Source organism: Chlamydotis macqueenii, chromosome 12 (assembly GCF_036417535.1).
Source record: "Chlamydotis macqueenii isolate bChlMac1 chromosome 12, bChlMac1.mat, whole genome shotgun sequence".
NCBI classification, from domain to species: domain Eukaryota; kingdom Metazoa; phylum Chordata; class Aves; order Otidiformes; family Otididae; genus Chlamydotis; species Chlamydotis macqueenii.
The window spans coordinates 23070235-23091263 of record NC_141567.1 but is presented as its reverse complement, the minus strand read 5'-3'; the positions used below and the strand labels follow the sequence as shown (position 1 = coordinate 23091263).

General features: G+C 43.3%; 1 protein-coding gene across 1 annotated transcript; it reads right to left on the bottom strand.

The window, feature by feature from the left end:
* Nucleotides 1–11208: 11208 nt before the first annotated feature.
* On the bottom strand, nucleotides 11209–18752 carry PYGO1 (pygopus family PHD finger 1). The gene is made up of 3 exons (XM_086757036.1): nucleotides 18641–18752; nucleotides 14224–14309; nucleotides 11209–12485 (listed from the first exon to the last, which is right to left on the bottom strand). The coding sequence occupies exons 1-3, from the start codon at nucleotides 18687–18689 to the stop codon at nucleotides 11364–11366; spliced, it is 1257 nt and encodes a 418-aa protein (XP_086613162.1). The 5' UTR covers nucleotides 18690–18752; the 3' UTR covers nucleotides 11209–11363.
* Nucleotides 18753–21029: the final 2277 nt, after the last annotated feature.

Genomic DNA, 21029 nt, shown 5'->3' with positions numbered 1-21029 from the left:
GCAGACAAGGATGAACCAAGGAAGTTCTAAACATCCCTTCTGTGCCTTTCAGGTGCCTTTCTCCACTCTGAGAGATGTTCTTTTTTCCTAAAAAGACTCTTAACTTACTTACATTTCCTTTACATAGCTTTATCTTCCTTGCTGACCTCCAAATCTTTCCAATTCTATATAGAAAATGGAGAGGCCAAAACTGCACATAGCAGTCAAAATCCTATTTGCCTGCTTCCTAGATGAAATAATGGAAGAGCTTGGGTTTCGAGGCGATAGCCTTAAATCAGAGTTCCAAGAGCAGCATCGGCTGCAATGATTGTAATGTAATAGTAACTCAAAATCTCCCACCACTCCAGAATGCAGCTGTTGACATCCAAAATGCATTCTTCAATTTTGGAGAGTTCATTTATGGACAATAAAAGTCTTAGATCTGTTGAGTCCTGGTCTTCTGCCTTAGAATCATAGAATCATAGAATGGTTAGGGTTGGAAGGGACCTTCAAAGGTCATCTAGTCCAACCCCCCTGCAAGGAGCAGGGACATCCCTGACTAGGTCAGGTTGCTCAGAGCCTCATCCAGCCTGGCCTTGAACGCTTCCAGAGATGGGGCCTCCACCACCTTTCTGGGCAACCTGTTCCAGTGTTCTATAACCCGCATCGTAAAAAATTTTTTCCTAATTTCTAATCTAAATCTACCCCCCTCTATTTTAAAACCATTACCTCTCGTCCTATTGCAACAGGCCCTACTAAACAGCCTCTCCCCATCTTTCTTGTAGGCCCCCTTGAGGTACTGGAAGACCGCTATCAGGTCTCCCCGGAGCCTCCTCTTCTCCAGGCTGAACAGCCCCAACTCTCTCAGCCTGGCCTCATAAGAGAGGTGCTCCAGCCCTTTTATCATCTTCGTGGCCCTCCTCTGGACCTTCTCCAACTGGTCCATGTCCTTCTTGTGCTGGGGGCTCCAGAACTGGACACAGTACTCCAGGTGGGGTCTCACCAGGGCAGAGTAGAGGGGGGGAATCACCTCCCTCGACCTGCTGGCCACGCTTCTCTTGATGCAGCCCAAGATGCGGGTGGCCTTCTGGGCCGCAAGGGCGCATTGCCTGCTCATGTTGAGCTTCTCATCCACCAGCACTCCCAAGTCCTTCTCCTCAGGGCTGCTCTCAATCCATTCCCTGCCCAGCCTGGATTTTTGCCTGGGATTGCCATGACCCAGGTGCAGGACCTTGCACTTGGCCTGGTTGAACTTCATGAGGTTGGCACGGGCCCACCTCTCCAGCCTGTCAAGGTCCCTCTGGATGGCATCCCTCCCTTCCAGCGTGTCGACGGCACCACACAACTTGGTGTCGTCGGCGAACTTGCTGAGGGTGCGCTCTATGCCACTGTCCATGTCGCCGACAAAGATGTTGAACAGGGCCGGGCCCAGCACGGACCCCTGAGGGACGCCACTCGTGACCGGTCTCCACCTGGACATCGAGCCGTTGACCACCACTCTCTGAGTGCGGCCATCCAGCCAACTCCTTATCCACCGAGTGGTCCGTCCATCAAACCCATGTCTCTCTAGTTTAGAGAGAAGGATGTCGTGTGGGACAGTGTCAAAAGCTTTGCACAAATCCAGGTAGATGATGTCAGTTGCTTGTCCCTTGTCCACCGATGCTGTCACCCCGTCATAGAAGGCCACCAAATTGGTCAGGCACGATCTGCCCTTAGTGAAGCCATGTTGGCTGTCACCAACCACCTCCTTGCTCTCCATGTGCCTTAGCATGGTTTCCAGGAGAATCTGCTCCATGACCTTGCCAGGCACAGAGGTGAGGCTGACCGGCCTGGAGTTACCTGGGTCTTCCTTATTCTCCTTTCTAAAAATGGGGGTTATGTTCCCTCTCTTCCAGTCATCAGGGACCTCACCAGACCACCACAGCTTCTCAAATACGATAGCCAGTGGCTTGGCAACTTCATCCGCCAGTTCCCTCAGGACCCGAGGATGGATCTCATCAGGTCCCATGGACTTGTGCACCTTCAGGTTCCTCAGATGATCCCGAACCTGCTCTTCGAGTACAATGGGCAGTTCTTCATTCTTGCAGTCCCTGCTTGCACCTTCTACAGCTTGGGTGGTGGGACAAGAGCTCTTGTCAGTGAAGACTGAGGCAAAAAAGTCATTGAGTAGCTCAGCCTTCTCCACGTCCCGGGTAACCAGGACACCAGTTCCCTTCTGGAGGGGGCCTACATTTACCCTGGACTTTCTTTTGTCCCCTACGTACCTATAAAAGCTCTTCTTGTTACATTTTATATCCCTGGCCAGATTCAGTTCTGCCAGGGCTTTGGCCTTCCTCACCTGATCCCTGGCCACTCGCGCAGCCTCTTTGTAGACCTCCCAGGCTACCTGTCTCTGTTTCCACCCTCTATAGGCTTCCTTCTTTACTTTCAGCTGGTCCAGGAGCTCCTTGCTCATCCACGCCGGCCTCCTGGCCTTTTTGCCCGACTTGTTCTTCGTTGGGATGCACCTCTGCTGAGCTTGGAGGAGGTGCTCCTTGAATATGGACCAACTTTCCTGGGCCCCTCTTCCCTCCAGGGCTGCCTCCCATGGCACTTGGCCCATCAGGTCCCTGAAGAGGCCGAGGTCCGCCTTCCTGAAGTCTAGGGCAGAGAGCTTGCCATGTAGCTTCCTCGCTGCCCCGTGGATCTTGAACTCCACCATGTCATGGTCACTGCAGCCAAGGCTGTCCTTTAGTTTCACATCCCCGACCAGTCCCTCCCTGTTGGTGAGCACAAGGTCGAGCATGGTCATCCAGGTGTCATTTTTAGTTTAATCACAGATAATATACTGAAATGAAGCAGCTTATTATTTCTTCCTGCCAGAAAGAACATACTATGTATACTCACTTTACAAGACATAATTACAGTTACCTGTATTTGGTATTCTCAAGTTATACAAAATAGCTCCAGTGCATAACAAAGTCTATTTATTTAAAAGCTAGATCTCCAATGCAAAGCTTTATATTCCACTCATAGATGACACAGTAAATGTCACTACCACATTTCTAAGCCAAACTAGCAGATTTAGCTCCTAAAAGACACCAAAGGGACTGAGCAAGGTCTTGGATCAACCTTAAGAAGTCTTGTATGGATGTGTATCGGCAGAAATACCACCTATGTCATACACATTCTACATTGCTAGCTTACTTGGACAAATGACTGAGATCTCGCTGTGACACTTACGCAAAATGAAACAAAAGACAGGTCTATTCAGGATCTGTTTTCTGTTGGCACGAACTTATCAATCAAAAGGGTGAGAAACTTTGTAATGAAAGGAGATAAAATTTTTCATTGAAAACTTTATTCTTAAATTCCCACTGCATGTGCTATGAAGGATGGAGATTTATATTCCAGTCAAATCTTAATAATAAGAATAAAACACTCTGGACCTTCCAGTTGCCGATACATACATCTCTTCCAGGGGTTATTTCACTTCTAATGGCTTCAGAGGCTTTACTATGTGGGAAAATAATGCTTTAAATACATTTTTGTATCTTTAATTCAATAAATAATCTTTTTTTATCTCCCATCCTTTCTAAATTCTCTCTCATTTCTCTCACCCCTCCGTATTTTTTAAGAAGAGCAGGAACATTTTATACAAGATGCTGTTTATTCCAGCAAACTGTTTTGCATGTGTGGCTTGGGACCACCCCTATCAGTTGATTTTTAAGATTATTAGTAAGGTACTGATTCGGTTTGTGTTAGTTCTGGCACCTCAACAAAGAGGAATAGCTTAGTAATAAGTTTATAAATTAGAATAAATAATTATTTGCATAATGTCTTCCCAAGTGCAGAAAGCTCTACAAATCTATTCAGACAAATGATGCCTGAGCCTTCCCTCCCATCCTGTAAGAAAGGAAAGAAAGGAACAAGGCTTATGGTGAAAGACATCTTCTACTCTGCTTTGAAGTTACTTCAGATTAAGGCATTTAAAAAACAGCAGACCCCTCCAGGAGAGGCAGGAGCTGTCTTTTCTATCAATACAACTTCATACTGTTTATTGCAGGACTATGCCTAATCCAAATGCATTCTCATAGGCAAAACATTAGAAGAGTTAGTCTAGGCATGACATCATCTCCATAAAATCAATAGGCAACTTCTCCGCAAAAATTATCTTTATTTTTAAAAGAAACTGAAACCAGACAACAGAAAGCAACAAAGTTACATACAGTGCCTGACAAAATCTACCATATACATTTTCCAAGAATGCTTGAATCAGATTCTGGTATATGTTCTTCTAAAAGGTAAAATATCACATCATTATTAACAAAAAATTTAAATGCCAACAATCTTAATCAGCTTATATTTTGCACTGTTTGGATGGCAGTAGATTGGTAACTTGCCTTTTTCAACTCATCTTTAACACTGAAAGGAGAATATGCACACACACACAAAAAAAATCCAAGTGAGATGGCCCTAAAGAACACAGTGCCTGCTCTAAAGGGCATATAGAAAAGCTTGGAGGATACACTGTCTTTCCAGCAAAAAATCCCTCAACAACTCCATATCATTTCACATTTCAGAGAAAAACTATCGAGACATGCAAAAAAAAAAAAAAAAAAAGAATTAATGTATTAAAAGCTTGTCCTCCTTAAGTTACATGGAAGTTCAGATTTAGATGATGAGATCTCACCTTTAGAAGACGAGTGTCTAGGAATAGACACAACATCTCACATTACTCCAATCCCAAACTGTCTCCAATACAGCAATTCCTGAATTACAGGACACAAACCTCCGAGTGAAAAGGTGGGTTTGGATCAAAAATCATTTTTAGACAGGCAGTTTGATTGGACATGAAAAGCAAAATTTATCATGTATGGCAAACAATACAAAAATAGGTATTCCCTATGACGTTGGGATAAGCCATTTCTGAACCAGTAAACTAAAGGCAACGTTGAATACTTCAAGCTATAGGGGCAGAACACCATTCAGAATTAATTACCTCTGAACTGATGACACACAGCACTAGGGCAAAAAAGGGACTCGTTATTTCATATAAAGCATAAGCCTACAAGGAATCAGAGGAGTTCCATACAGAAAAGTGAATGTGCGTAACTCAAGATGTAGTGTAGGATAGTCATATTGCCTTAAGAGTTCTGATAAGTACACTTAATTTTCAAATTTTAAGGAAGAGTCTTTAATAGAGAAAGCTTCAGGCAAAACTGAGGAATTGCAGAATAACTTTAAAGTACATCCAGTTCTACATCCTCCTGCATATATCTAATCATATCCAATAGATTAAAAAATTACGTTTTCTAAACCAGAGTGTCAGAGTAGAATTTTCACACCCATGAGCTTATTACCAAATGTTCACCCATTTGTCAGTGCTAATATTAAGAAATTCACACCAACAGTTATGGCAATAAGATGACAATGCACATAAGCACTGCATGTTCTGAAAGGTAGTCAGCTTTAATTACTGTGAATTGCTGCCATCTATCAAACCTCATTCTATGCAAGATACCATGCCAGCTACCAATCCATAAACAATAATGTTTCACATACTTCATAGAGTAGCTTAAAACACATCATGATATGAAATAATTTGTATTACATAGTAATTTAATCCCTGGAAACAGGGTTAATGTTGGACAAAGTCTGGAAACTTTTTTCCAATTTGAATTACATACATTAACTTTGCCACACACCACAGCACTAACGCATGTATTACCTCAGACATGCTCTAATTTAAAACTGAAACAAAAAAGTTGTTGCAAAAATACATGTCACCAATGTGGAACACATTCAAGATTGTATAAAAAGTACTGAACTGATATCCCAAAACAGGTATATTTAAGCAGTACATAAGGAAAGATTAGTTTTAATATGAAACAGTCATTTAAGTCACATACAACATGATAAGAAGCACGACTTCCTTTTTTAAAAAAATGTTACACCAATACTTTTACTGCTAGGCAATGTTTATTTATAAAATGAAAGGGTTATAGTTAATGCAGATGTGTTCTTGTATTAAGTTGGAATAAAGGCAAATGTCTGAAAGGTGCTACATTTGAACACTATTGATTTTGTAAAAATCTCAAACCATAAAAACCATGTCACTTGCAAATATCATAGGCCCTGAACTGCAAACACTTTCAAACGTTCTTAGATCACAGAATGGTTCGGGTTGGCAGGGACCTTCAAAGTCCACCCAGTCCAACCCCCCTGCCAGGAGCAGGGACATCTCCAACCACATCAGGTTGCTCAGAGCCCCGGCCAACCTGGCCTGGAATGTTTCCAGGGATGGGGCATCCACCACCTCTCTGGGCAACCTGGGCCAGTGCTCCACCACCCTCAGGGTAAAAAATTTTTCCTGATGCCCAGTCTGAATCTGCATCCTTCTATTTTTAAACCATTATGACTCATCCTATGACCACAGGCCCTGCTAAAAGATTTTCTCCCCATTTTTCCTGTAGCCCCCTAAAGGGGGGGGGCACTGGAAGGCCGCTATCAGGTCTCCCTGGAGCCTCCTCTTCTCCAGGCTGAACAGCCCCAGCTCTCTCAGCCTGGCCTCACAGGAGAGGTGCTCCAGCCCCCCCATCATCTTCGTGGACTCCTGTGGACCCTCTCCAACTGGTCCATGTCCTTCTGATATTGGGGGCTCCAGAACTGGACACAGTGCTGCAGGTGGGGTCTCACCAGAGCAGAGTAGAGGGGGAGAATCCCCTCCCTCGACCTGCTGGCCACACTTCTCTTGATGCAGCCCAGGATGCGGGTGGCCTTCTGGGCCACAAGAGCACATTGCTGGCTCATGTTGAGCTTCTCATCCACCAGCACTCCCAAGTCCTTCTCCTCAGGGCTGCTCTCGATCCATTCCCTGCCCAGCCAGTATTTGTGCCTGGGATTGCCCTGACCCAGGTGCAGGACCTTGCCCTTGGCCTGGCTGAACTTCATGAGGTTGGCACGGGCCCACCTCTCCAGCCTGTCAAGGTCCCTCTGGATGGATCCCTCCCCTCCAGCGTGTCGATCGCACCACACAGCTTGGTGGCATTGGTGAACCTGCTGAGGGTGCGCTCTATCCCACTGTCCTGACAAAGATGTGGAACAGGACCGGGCCCAACACGGACCCCTGAAGAAGGCTGCTCGTGACTGGTCTCCACTTGGACATTGAGCCGTTGACCACCACTCTCTGAGTGCGGCCATCCAGCCAACTCCTTATCCACTGAGTGCTCTGTCCATCAAACCCATGCCTCTCCAGTTTAGAGAGAAGGATGTCGTGCGGGACAGTGTCAAAAGCTTTGCACAAGTCCAGGTAGATGATATCCGTTGCTCGTCCCTTGTCCACCGATGCTGTTACCCCGTCATAGAAGGCCACCAAACTGGTCAGGCACAATTTGCCCTTAGTGAAGGGCACACATAGAAGCACATGATAGTTCCATACAAGTTGTTTCATGTACTTCTTGACTGTGTGCATGCAGTTCCATTGACTTTGTTATTTCTGACAATCTTGCAGTTAAGCCTGAAAAATTTGACTACAAAACTAGTTCTTAGATTAAAAACTTCAGAGGTCACAAAGTATATTCTTCTTTGAGCAGCCCCCAATATTGTAGCTTTGTTTTAAATAGAGCAAACTATTACTTTTCTCTATTTTCTTTCATCTGAAGATCTCAAATAATAACTAGGCCTCTGAATATCCTCGGGAAGTAAGCATTAGTTTGATCTTCTGAAAGAAAAGACTGAGGTGCAAGCAGTTAACCTGCTTGTCTCAAGTTGTAGAAGGGATTAGTAAAACAGCCAGAAACAGGATGTTTGATACCTACCCTCTAGCCTATATGCAGCACTGTCACTTCCCCTGACACCAATGAAACAAGTATTTTAAAGAGCAAATTATGTATTTTCTCATTTAAAACTGGTCTCTGGTAAAAAAAAAATCCTAAGTATTAAGGACAGTTCAATCCAGTTTATACCCATTTATTTCAGCCTGGGGCAAAAGAAAGGAGTTAAAAAAAAAAAGACCATTTTGGGCAATATAGGCTGCATTTCTGACCATGACAAGGAGTATTAAAAAAGGACAGAGGCATTTTCCACAAAAACATTAAGGTTTGTAAGATTTACAAAATCTTTGCAATATTTTTGTTGTGCAGCACCTGTACAGTCTAAATCACTAGTAATGAAAGAAGCACATGATAGTTCAATACAAATTGTTTCAGAGTATTACAAAAACCCTCAACTATTCTAATCAGCCCTCCCTCCCACCCACCCTTCTATAACTAATTTCTAATTCTAACCAGCTGACATTTTCCTAGTACCTTACTAACAAAACATGACTGTTGTTTTTCCTGTGCATACTTCACTACTACTAGTCAATACATGCAGAGAAAAACAAAGTAAAACCCTCTCCCTAGACAAAGAGTCCAGGTATGCCAAGAGCGGATCAGGAGGGCAAGCACATTGGCTTTTGGATGACTTTTGGAGATCCAAATTTGTCATATCTCTATAATCAGTGTGATAACAAGTTTGGTTTTGTTGTTTCTTTATTTTATATAATTGGTATTTGCTAATGCCTTGAATTTGTAGGTTAATAAATGCAGAAAATTTACTGGGTTGCAAACCCAAGGTTTGCAGTAGAAAAACTGAAATAAATTGTTAGAATAAGTTTCACAAATACACAATTTAAGGCCTTACAGAATTACACTCCAGTTGATTTTCAGTTGGTACGAACACTATATTTACATTCTAATGTCTTGCTAACTAATACAGAAAACACTAGTTAGCTTCATGTAGAGTTGAGGGAGAGATTAAGAAATACACGGCTATCTTAAATACAATGTCTGCTCCAAAATGTTAAAACATTAACTGGACTTCTGAGAACAAATGCCCCAAACATAATTTTGCAACAGGAACTGCGTGTGGGAGTGGGAAAGGTGTTGTGAAGAGTACGCTTGGGTAACAGTATCATCATTGGAGCTTTTGTTGACTTTTCACTGAGCAAAATTTTTAATTTCATTGATGTTGCTCTAAGTCTGAATCAGCTCCACTAACTTCACAGTGCAAATTTGTTGCAAACCTTAAACTGATTCCCAGAGGAACAAATCTATCTAAACAAGGCTTGGTTTAATTTCTATTTTGAATACCAAAAGCAAATTCTAACAGTCAGTCAGTCATTAGGAGAACTATTGAAGAACAAATCTAACAGAGGTTGTTACTTGGTTGGTTTTTTGTTGTTTGTTTTTAAATATCACACCTCCAACAAAACAAGATTAAGTTTAGTCTCTGTACTAAATAAAGCAAATAGCGATGAAAACAGAAGCCCTGGATCTGCCTTGCACTTTCTTTACATCTCCATACAGGAAATCCTCAAGATATTAATTCTGTCATTGACACTTTAGACATTATTTCCTTTTTCCTGATGAGAGGCAAGGCAAAAAAAGGAGGGCAATACTGCACTTTTCCAGTAAGAGAGTATATAAAACTTAACACTTTTAAAATAAAACAAGGACTGTTACGTAGATCTGCACAGTATCTTCCAGGAAAGTACCACAGTAGAGCTCATTCAAAATCAAACGCAACGGTGAACTAGCAAACAGGCCTTACTTTTCCCTCATTAGCATAGCTGACTATAAAAACTACCTCTTTATATAGATGACTGTATTCTATATAGGCTCCTACATCACTCGTTACCACAGACCTAAACACTTTATCACATTAAGACAGTGACTAGTACCTGTAGTGCTTGACATATGATTTAATTGCTGATTGTTTAAAAACTAGAAGTTTCCAGCACAGTGGTATTACAAGCAGAGTCTGTTATTACAGTGTCACCTTTTATTAAGTTAAAACAACACTTCTCTCTACAGAAACGTGCATTTTCAGTTGCATATGCAACTTTATCCCACTGCTAAGGCTGAAGTCTTCAAGGCTAGATGTCTCCCCACATTAAAAAAAAAAAAAGGGGGGGGGGATTATTTTTGAGATCAAAAATAAGATAAAATCACTCACATTAAAATAGAATTCTTAGCATCACACATGAGGCTCTAGTACCATTCTTACTTCTCAGTAGGATGTCAAGTTGAGTGAAGACGTTAAACTTCTGCTGACTCGCTCCTGATGTGAGACAAACTCACTTGATGTGAAAGCTGCATTTGTCTTCACCCTAGATTTCCCACCCCTTCACTGCAAGGCTGGCTGAGACAGCGGCGGGAGTTCAGTCTGCTGGCCAAATGATCTTGCAGTTCAGAGCCTGTGCTGAGCACACTCCATTGCCTTGCACCCTCCCTCATGCCCAGTGGACTGCGTAAGCTCAGGACAACCAAGCAGGCCCTAGTTGAGAGCCCTAGAAGATGGGCAGGACTTTCCCTGCACTAGTTCGTTCACAATTCTCAGGCACCACTGAGGCAAGAGACTAGAAAGGATAAGAGAGAAGTGCACGATTGCGCAAGTGTGACAGATGCAGAGACTATCCTAATGTATGTGCTTAAGATTAATTAATTAAGGTTACATATGCAACCCTAGTTTTGGTATTCTCTAGTTTTAAAGCACTGGACTTCACAGAATCATAGAATAGTTCGGGTTGGAAGGGACCTTTAAAGGCCATCTAGTCCAACCATAAACTTGGTATGTTCTTTTTCCAATGTAATCACATTTTGTAACTATTTCCAAATACTGCAGGACCTAGCAAGAGTCCTCAGAAAGTAAGTATTTGCTGAGAAGTTAAAAAAGATCATTGCCTTTTCAGGGAAATATGAATGTGTAAGAGTTAACGTGTTTCACTGTTACTAACCATGAAGTCAACAGTTTTTAAATAGTGTGTTAATGCTTTACTTAAAATAAAATAGAAAAAAAAGCACATATGAAATCCTCTGTATTTACCCTAAAATAAAACCTATTAGTACTGCACATTCCGCTGTGTTATCTCCAGTATATTCAAAGAAAGGATAGCAAGAACATCAGTATCGGACACTGACAGGAGAAAAGAAAAGGGAAAAAAAAAAAAAAAAAAAAAAAAAAGTAATGAGTACTTGCAAATGTAAGTACCATTAAAACCAACCACTAAACACTAGTGTTAGTTGCCACATTAACACTAGCAAATTAGGGGCTATTCATACAGGCACATTTTTGCCTTCAATAAAATTGTCAATGCACATCCTACTGCTCACCAGTTCTCACCAGCTGTCAGTTATGTTTTACAGTTTAATCAGAAACAAAAAAAATATTCCATCCTGTAAAAATTTGCACACATAAGAATAAGAGTACAAAAGCAGAGATGGAAGTTTATGAATGAAAACAATTAGGGAAAAAAGATGACAGCAACCAAACACAACTGATTGTCCACAGAAAGTGAAGTACTCAATTTGTAACCAAATCTTCACAGCAAGTATTTAAACCACTCCCAGCAATTCACGTCGTTAGCCATCCGTATTCAATGCAGGCTGTCCTGCAGTCTCTCTTGTACGCATTAACTGGACATCTTTGTCCGCCATGCAAGTATCACAACCCCATACTGCTGACGCTTCCGCTGTAAGGAGGCCGTAAGCTGACTCAGTCATGCCTGTACAGATACGATGAAACCATTTTTGACAAGAAGCTTCGCACAGAATGGCATCCTGGTCATCGTTAACTTCATGTGTACAAATTCCACATGGATAGACGGGTTCAGAGGATGAGTGACCATGACGACTGGGATGAAGGGGTGTTTTGCTGCTCTTTTCGGAGTTGCATCCTTCAGCAGTACCTCGAGGCTGGCGGGACTTACTCTGAGTCCCATTTGAATGACCAGCGTTAGTGTTATCAGCACTGTTAGAATGGCTATTATCCTGATTTACCACACTATTTCGAGTAACGTTTTTTAGGTCACTGTTACCTTGACTCACAATGTCCTCTGTCCTGTGATGATGCTGATGAGCAGCAGTGTTCTGGCTGGATGCTTTGCTTGCACCTTGACTAAAGTCTTGTTTTTGTGCTGATGATTTTGTCTGGCTGTACGTGTTTGGTGGGGGAACAAAAGAATGGTTTGACTCTAGCTGAGAATTTGGGAAATTTGGATTGTTTCCAGGACCAAAGTTAGATGGCACGTCAGGGTGAGGTATCTGACCAGAATGGCCAAAGTTCTCACCAGGACTCGGTCTGAAATGCTGACCAGGCATACTGACATTGTGATTTATCTGACCACTGCTATAAGGTGGTTGATTTCCAAAACCTGGGTTATCATGTGGACCGAAGCCGAAAGAGTGGGGTCGACTAAAACCCATTCCCACAGGGTTCTGAGGAAGGGGATGTGGTTGGTTTCTGAGAGAGTAAGAACCGCCATACGGTGAGGACACTCTGGGCAGCATGTGAGGTGGCATTCTGAAAGTGTTATAGCCTCCAAAGCCAGGATAACCAGGATTACTAAAATACGGATTTCCTGAAGGAAGTGGCTTATAAGATACAGTATTATAGTTGTCATCAAATGGATTTGCAGCTACAAGGTGGTCAGAGCTTGGATTCGGCGGTGGAGCATATTCAGATGGAGGAGGAAATGATGATCCCTAAAAATATTTTAAATACAACATTTAAATTAGTTTTAGTATTTCCCTGCAAGACAGACCAACCACAAAGGTCCTGGGATTAGCAGCACTACTGCTAAAAGAACTGTTCAGCTGTTGTTTGAAGCTCACTCACTGTACCTTGCCAGGCTGTCTGAAATTTCAGTAGAGAGGCAAGAGAGGAGTTTGGGCTCCAGATAACATGGGGATTTACAGTAACCTCAATGTTTTAAAAATTGTGCAGTTGCACAACCATGCTTTGAAAATACTACTTCATGTGTGACTTCCATTTCTTAATCTTTTAAATAAAAGAAGCAACAATACAGAAAGCCATGTGGCACTTAAACCCATGCACAAAACATTTCCAAATGCTGAAGAGCAGATTTGAAGCATTTCCTTAGTTTCATTTTGGGTTCATTTTACTGAATATACATGTCTTAAGACATCTCACTTCTATGAGGATATACAAACCTAGTGTTATTGTAACCCTAAAATAGGTATATAGGAGTCTGCATATAGGAATTTTCTATGTCCTGTGTGCCCAACAGAGGAGCATTGCCCTTATGAGCATTCAGTGATTGTGGACAGTCTGCAAAGCCTAGTCAGCAGGTATAAAATAGAAGGATTTCTGGTTACAGAGCATAATCAAGTGTGATTAATGGAGCCCAGAGGCTGTTTAAATATCATCAGAGTAGCTATACAATTGAATTTCATTCTAGACTAGCCTCTGGGGAACATCTAGCTTGTTCACCCTTACGCTAACTGTGCTCACAGAAAGCATTTCCTCCTAAATACTAACAAACTAAGACTGAAGTGTTTAAAAAAAAAAAAAGTAATAATAAAATATGCTGTGCTGCAAATTTTGAACCCAGTCAGAAAAGGGAGGAAACTAATCCGCATGTCCTCTACAGCTATCACCATCCCAGAACATAAGGAAAGCTCCACCAAGAAAGAGGTCTGAAACCCTTAAATTAACCAAGTATTTCTTAGAGCAGATTTCACCATGACTACTTTAAAACAAAACAAAAAGTAAGAAAACTGATTCACATCTCAATGGAATCTGGGTAGGCCTGACAGAGAGTTTGACCTACATAAATAAAATTACCTCACTGAGCAGTACCAAATTAACAGATACTAAAAGCTGAATGAATACACAAGGGAAAATTCTGCATTACAGATATATAATTGCTTTAGATGTTTTGTATTCAGGCTTCCTTTTCTGGAAACAGAAACTGTATAGAAATGCCAAATTGCAGGGATTTACTGGAAAGGAGCCGAACTTGCCTCGCAGCTTTTGCTTGAAAATCACTTGGGGAATATGCCAACAGTTTGGTCAAAGCATTAACAAACTGTACCGATCCATTAGCCCACAAATCCACACATACAGGAATAAAAGTAAAAAGAAAATTAGTCTCATGGTGACTACTCATGCTGTACAGATTTCTACCAATGGCTACAAAGTCATTAAAAGAAAGCCTGTCTCAGAATCAAATCTATATGGTAAAATACTGTAGCAGTTTCACTGCACTCCTCTCTTCATAGGACTTTGGGAACCTAGAGAGATTAAAATAACTTCAGAGAGAATAACTAGTATTATGAAAATTTCAACTCCACAGTACAACTGAAATATTTTGCTACTTGTGAGAACAGACTTACATTCTGAACAATGCAAGACAGTCATACCAGCAAACATCTGAGCGCACTATTTATTAAGAAATCAAAAGAACCAAAGGGAATTTACCTGTGTATTTGCTTTGCGCTTTTTCTTATCAGGGCTTCCAAGTTGTACTCCTGGTCCTCCTAACCCATCCAATCCACTGTCACCACCTACAAAATTTCAATCAGTGCAATACTGCATTAGTTTTCTTAGAGACTGTATTTTAAGTTTGCCTCTGTCTGTCATAGCAACAGATATCTGTTCCAAATACTGAACTTGCATTAATTCTGGCCTTACATTGCAAGTCCCTAAGAAGCAAACAACTGGAGGCCAAAGTTAGCATACCTCCTATCCAGCTATCTTGCTCTATTACTACTTTAATGTCCAATTCACGCTCACTACAGTGGGAATAAATACTTCCATTTATTTTATGTTTATCTGTCCCTTGGTTCTTAACATGTCCACTATTTACAAGTATTTATCATTTGCATAATGCATAAAACTTTCAAAAGAACTGCTTAAAACCATGCCTAAGATTCACCTCCTATTTAACTTACACAGACTTAGCATTTATCAAAGTACCAGTACACAACAGTACATTACAATATGCCATGAAGGAAAATGCAAACAGTAGTAGACCCATGAATGAAAACCACTGAAAAACGGCCATGTTGTTTAGATAGATCTCCACTTTATCAGGTCTAAATTTTGCTAAATGCAAGACTTGATCAAACAAAAAGACACCTGCCAAAAATTAGAGGGCCTCTAAGCAAACCTGCCCTACTCTGCAGAAACCTCATAGAATAATTGAGCACAGCTGCTCTGGCACAAAAAGAAGTAAAGAATGTTCATTTTATCGATGACTCCATCAGACTTAACTTTGAGCAACACAAAGAGATACCTGTACTTAACCTGGGATTCTTCTTCACCTTTCGTAACAGTGGGACAAAGTCTCAGTTGCAAACACTGTCGCTTTCATTTTTAAAACTCTAGTTAAACCATAGACGAAACCCCTCCCCCTGAAAAAAAATATTCTAGCACATTCTTTCCTATCCCAGACGGTCTGCCTTCATGGGGCTCAAGAGGATTTGCCATCATATGGCAAAGCAAAGAAAACCCCGAGTTGAAGTATGAAAAATCCCGTTGGGGTGATATGAGAGCAACACATGTTAAGATATTGACATCAGTACATTAAGAAACTGTATGTTAATTCATTTTTTTCCCAGGCCCATCAAGAGAATAGCTTCTTTGCTCTTAAAAAAAAAAAAATAAAAATATATATATAGAACAGAAAGAAGTGGGCTAGCCAACAACAAAAAAATTTACTGTTATTTGTTTTAAACTCATATTCAGAATACAAGTAAAACTTTACCAAGATGCAAGCATACAGCTGAACACACAGGTTTGTCTTTATTACCAAAGGCAACCTGAAGATAACTGTGATTTATGCAAAGAAACATGATGTATGTCATTACACCGCTCTACATTAGACAAGTATTCCCAGTAGATATCTAAACCAGCTTTAGGACTATTCAGTAAAGTAACAACAAAAAAAAAATTTCTCACACAGAAGAAGTAGACCTACTGTAATCCAAGAGTTATTTCAAGTAATTCTGATCAACAGAGGCCTGACAAATTTTCACTCCTAGCACTTCCTTCCAGCCCCTCTCCCCTTCTTGAAGTTTCAGGGAATTTATCAGCCCTACCTTAAACAAGAATCCAGTTCTGCCTCCTTTTGGCTTTGGCTGTTACTGTTGAAATTTAATTTCATTTTTTATCATACATAAGGAAAATGCAGATATCCTGAATCATCACCTATCAAATTTTAAGTCTGAATTTCAAAGACTAGGGCATGAAGTCACAGTCATGTTCTAAAAATAAATTCATGCTTGAGCACAGCATATCCCAGTGTAACCTACCATCAGAGTAATCATTTTTGCCTTGATTTTTCCTGCATATACTTAGTGCGCTCTGAAGCACTGCCACTGCATTAACTGTATATACTAAATAATCACAGCATAAAGTTTTACATAAAGAATTATGACAAATCTCCCTTAAATTCCAACTCTGTAAATCATCTTCTTGATAAACTATTTGCTCAAAACTGTCCCTGCACTTTCCATTAGCTTCTTCTCCAGTATTCCTATATGGTTTTCACAAATTCAGTGGGAGATTGTAGTATGAACACCATTCCTCACAACTGCATAAAATACTCTCCTGTTCAGGGTCCTGTACTCTTAATACATAAACATTAACCACTGATAGCAGAATATTACAAAAATCCAGATTTCTTTTAATAAATTGAACAACTAGCAGCACAGACATTAGTAAATCTGTGATCAAGTGGAATACTGAGGATCAGATGCAAATACTGTTTTACGGTCACAGAATTCAAAACTTTATAAAATTACACCTAAATTCCTCTCTGGGATCTCATTCTCCAAAACGGAAAGCATATGAATACAAGCATTCCAGTGATAAGTTCCACCGATTTCTACATTAATTACTTACATGGGTGAAGCCATTCATATGCCCAGGTTTGCAGGACCGAGTCCTACGTGTGGAAAGGTACAAAGCTTTTCTATTCTCAGTGCTCGCTGTGTGAGGTCAATGATTTAATTTAGCCCTACGAATTTATATTTTCCCTGGGGATTTTATAATGATTTAATTTATACAGGAAAGGAAACAGAATGTTAGTCCTAACATACCTTGAAAAAAAAGAATGAATCAGGGGCATTTTCATGCAGCCAAAATAAACTTTCCAGAAAGTCACTTTTGGTACCTACCACACAGACTTTCATTAAAAGGTTTACCAAGCATTTTGGGACGTTGCTCTAAGGGTGCAAAAAATCATTTCATTGCCCGAGACTAGTCTTCCAGGAAAAAATACAATAATTTTGAATGGGATGTAATACATGTAATGGATCTACATAAATACGTATCTGATAACTATTCCTTTATTTGATAACAGATAAAATATATTTCAGCCATTTACATCTGGGAAAAGGAGAAGAGATAAGTCCTGTAGTCTTTTTTCCTTCACACGTACACAAGATAGTTGTTTTCAGTGTTAGTCAGGAGAACTGCAACTTGTAGTTTTGTTTACACATTAAGAGATTATGACTTTGCATGTAGTTTATGCCGTACTTAACATACTGCAAATACACTATGGAGTACTTTGATATTCACAGACAAGTCTCTGGCTAGGTTTTTACAGGATGAATGCCAGAGTCTTTTTAAACAGTGCTTTTTATCTCAGTAAGAACATTTTTCCAAGAAACATAAATAGCCAAATAAACTTTTCATTATAGACAGAAAATTAAAAAGAGTCTAATTTCAACCAGATTAAGGGTTGGGTAAGCCTGTTCTGTGGCCCGGATACTGTGAACAGTTTTGATGGTGGTAATCACATGGAATTCAGTAGGTAACTCGGGGATATGAAACTGTATATGCTCAAATATCTGCAGAATTGGGGCTTGAGAGTGAAGGAGTCTAATAAATCCCAGTCTCCTTTGTAACACTCCTGTATATTTTCATCCTCTCATTCTCAAGGCTGCAATCCAGCTGTTAATAGAACAGTTTTACAAAAGCAAGCTGTAAATCAATGACAAAACGCGTAGCAGAATCCACACTTTTCCCCACTTACCCGACCATAAAAAAAAAGCTTAAAACATCAAGAACAATAGAATTCCTGGGGCAAAACAGGAGGCGAGGAAAAGAGAAGCAGTAAGTTGCAGATCTTGTAATTTTGCCAAGATTTTCACGCAATTCAGTCACCTCACCGTCTTTCGTTCAGAAACGCATTTCTGTTTTTAAGGACTGTAAGGACACAAGCACCGCTACGTAGGCTGGTGTGCTACTGCCATTAAAGTCACTTGCACAGCCGAAGTCGGAAGAGACACCGTGTTTCTACCGTTCCCCTTGCATATTTCAAAGAAAAGCATACTTCAGACCTCACTGGAGGTCTGTCATCACTTTTTCATTTCCCGAAAAGAGAAAAAAAAAAAAAATCTCAACGAGAATCAAGCAGAAGAGCAGGGCCAGGGGCAGAAGAGCGAACGCTGGAGTGTAATGTACATCAACGCTCGTTCGGACATGTGGCACCGCCGCCGTATTCCCTTGCACCAACAGTATGCACGCTGCATACTAACGCCCAGCAATTCCAGAAAAAAAAAAACCCACACCCGACACCGCCACGCACCCGCACGCCTCCACTCGCGGGTGGCATCTGCGCGCCCGAGGTTTGCATTTCCAGGGCCCAGAGGCTGCGGGAGCCCGCGAGGCCGGGCCGGGCCCCGCCGCGCAAACTTAGCGCGGTTCCCGCCGCCGCCAGCCGCAGGGAGGGACCGCGGCGGGGGTGTGGGGGGCCCGGAGCGGGGGGCCCGGCCGGTGCGGGCATCCCGCGGCACAGCCAGCTCTCTTCACAGCGCGGGGCGGGGGGGGGGGGGGGGGGGGGTCAGGCCCCGGCAGCGGCCAGCCCCCGGGCCGGCCCTCCCCGTACCTCGGGATCTCTTCAGCGCGATGGGGTCCTTCTCCTGTTCCGCTGACATTACAGACAGCAGCGCATGGCTCCCAGGGCGGCAGGAATCGGGGGTCTTTGATGCCGCCGCTGCCACTGCCGCCGTCGGCCCGCACCCCGCCCCCTCCGCCCCCGCCTCCTCCTCCGCTGCCCCCGCCCGCTGCTGCTGTAGCCGCCGCCGCCCCAGCAGCGGAGCTGCCAGACTTTGCGAAGTTTGGGCGCGGGCGGTCTCTGCGGCGGCCGGGGCCGCGGGAGCCGAGCGGGGGGCCGCGGAACGCCCGGCCGGGGCTGCCAGGCCCCGGGTCCCCGCACAGCGCACTCCCCTCCACCCCTGGACATCAGCGCCGCTCACCGCGGCGTGCCCCGGCCGCCGTCGGCAGCCGCGTCCCCGACCCGCAAAAACAGCGGCATCGGGGCGCTTCCGCGCGCTCCCGCCATGAGCGCAGCGGGGGCTCCCCGCCCCGGCCTCGGCCCGCGCCGCCGCTCGGAACAAAGACGCCGCGCTGGGGCGGGCTCCGCCGGCGCAGCCACCCTCCCTGGGCCTGCGGCCGCCGGGCCGCGCCGGACGACGCGGCGGGGGGGGGGGGAACTCGCTGCCCAGCGCGCGGCCCGTAGGGCCGTTAGTGCGCGCGGGGCGGGGGCCCGGGCACGAGGCGACAGGGAGAGGCGGGGGCCGGCGCCCACGCGCGCGACGCCTCGGCCGCCGTCATCCGCGCCGTACCGGGAGCGGCCGCTCGCATCTCGCCCGCGGCGGTCACGGCTCCCCCCTACCTCTCGTGCGTAACGCGGTCTTCTCCGCCCCAGGCTGCGGGCCCGTGCCTCCCGCTCCAGGCGGGCGTTGACCTGGAGCGCCGTGCGGCAGCAGCTGGCAGGCGGGTAGGTCCACGGCAGTTGGAGGACCCGCTTCCAGCAGCGGCTCTTTCCCTGCAGGAATCGCCCTCCTGTCTGGGCTGTGACCTGAGGAGAGGCAACCCCCGGGGCCCAGCCGGTGGCCCCCAGAGCGTCGGTAAACCCTTCTGAACCCTCAAAAAACACAGGGCGATCGGTAAGTCACCACCACTGACACTGTACTTGTGTGGAAACACACGTTCTGCCGCTGTTTCCCGTATTCCGAAATGGCTGCATTTCAGATGTGTTGCATATGGAGTCCTCATCCTTGATCAAAACTGCTCATCAACTGCATTAAAAATAATTACCTCTTGAATAAGGATTTATCCTCCCTTAAGGGTGACAAAGATGTCCAGCTGTAAAGTATGGGTTTGCTCACATACCTTATTTCACAATACCTAGCAGTGCTATTTCTTTACCTACCTTCTTGTCAGATGGGTAGTTGGTACTTTTCCAGTGTTTGGAACATTTTTTTTCTGAGGGGAAAAAAAAAAAAGTGCTATTTGTGTGAAGGTTCCCGTATTGGTATGTGGAGGTTCAGGTATTGGTATGACTATGTTTTTGCTTTTATGTTTTGCATGTCTAACTAAATAAAATGGAGAAAGTAATTTCGCTTTTAGTGTTGATTTCTATCCTTCCCTAGACATCGTTTCTACTTGTCCACAGTCTCTTACTTCGCAGGAATCCCAGAATACATGTACCTGGAAGTAAAGCGTATTGCCAATATTCTCCTGGAATCTGCTGGTTAATTTTTTGTGATCTTGCTGAAGAGAAGTATAGCCTGTTATTAGGAAGGTGGGTGTGAGCTAGCCTATGTTTGGAGGAAGATGTGTCTTATCTGCGAAGAGATTTGCATTTTCTGTGATGGAGCTTGCTGTAGGCCTAGATGATTCTCCCAGCACTGCATGAGCGTTTGTGCAAGGCTGCCTTGTAATAGCATGTAGACTGTAATTACGGATGCGCAGATTGGTGTCACTCTGTCTGTAAAGGCTCCTAGGGGGAGATTGTCTGCATCAGAAATGTGAGCAGGTAATTCAGATGTAACCTAGTGCTCTAGCTGCAAAAATAATTATGTCTGTTCTGCTGTTCATCCAAATTTGGCTTTAACTTGTATTCAGGTCTTTAGCAAGCGGTCTGTGAGAATCCTGCTGGACCAACTTTACACTTGTAACCCTGCATCGGAAATGGCTGACGGAGTGTCTGGAGGGAATTAATTCACTCGCTCAGGTGCCTACCCAGTGTTTCAAATATTCCCCAAAAGCCTATGAAAGTTCTCATTATCACATACCATTCACCACCTGATAGTCTCACTACTCGTTGTCTGTCCTTAAAAATTACTCCAACATTTTTTTCCCCTCAAAAGTTAGCATTAATTAAGAAAACTTAGGGGTACCTAGTAGCAACCTTCCAACACCTAATTGGAGAGACAGAGGCTCTTTACTGAGGTGCATACCAGGAAAATGAGGCTCAGTGATCATAATTT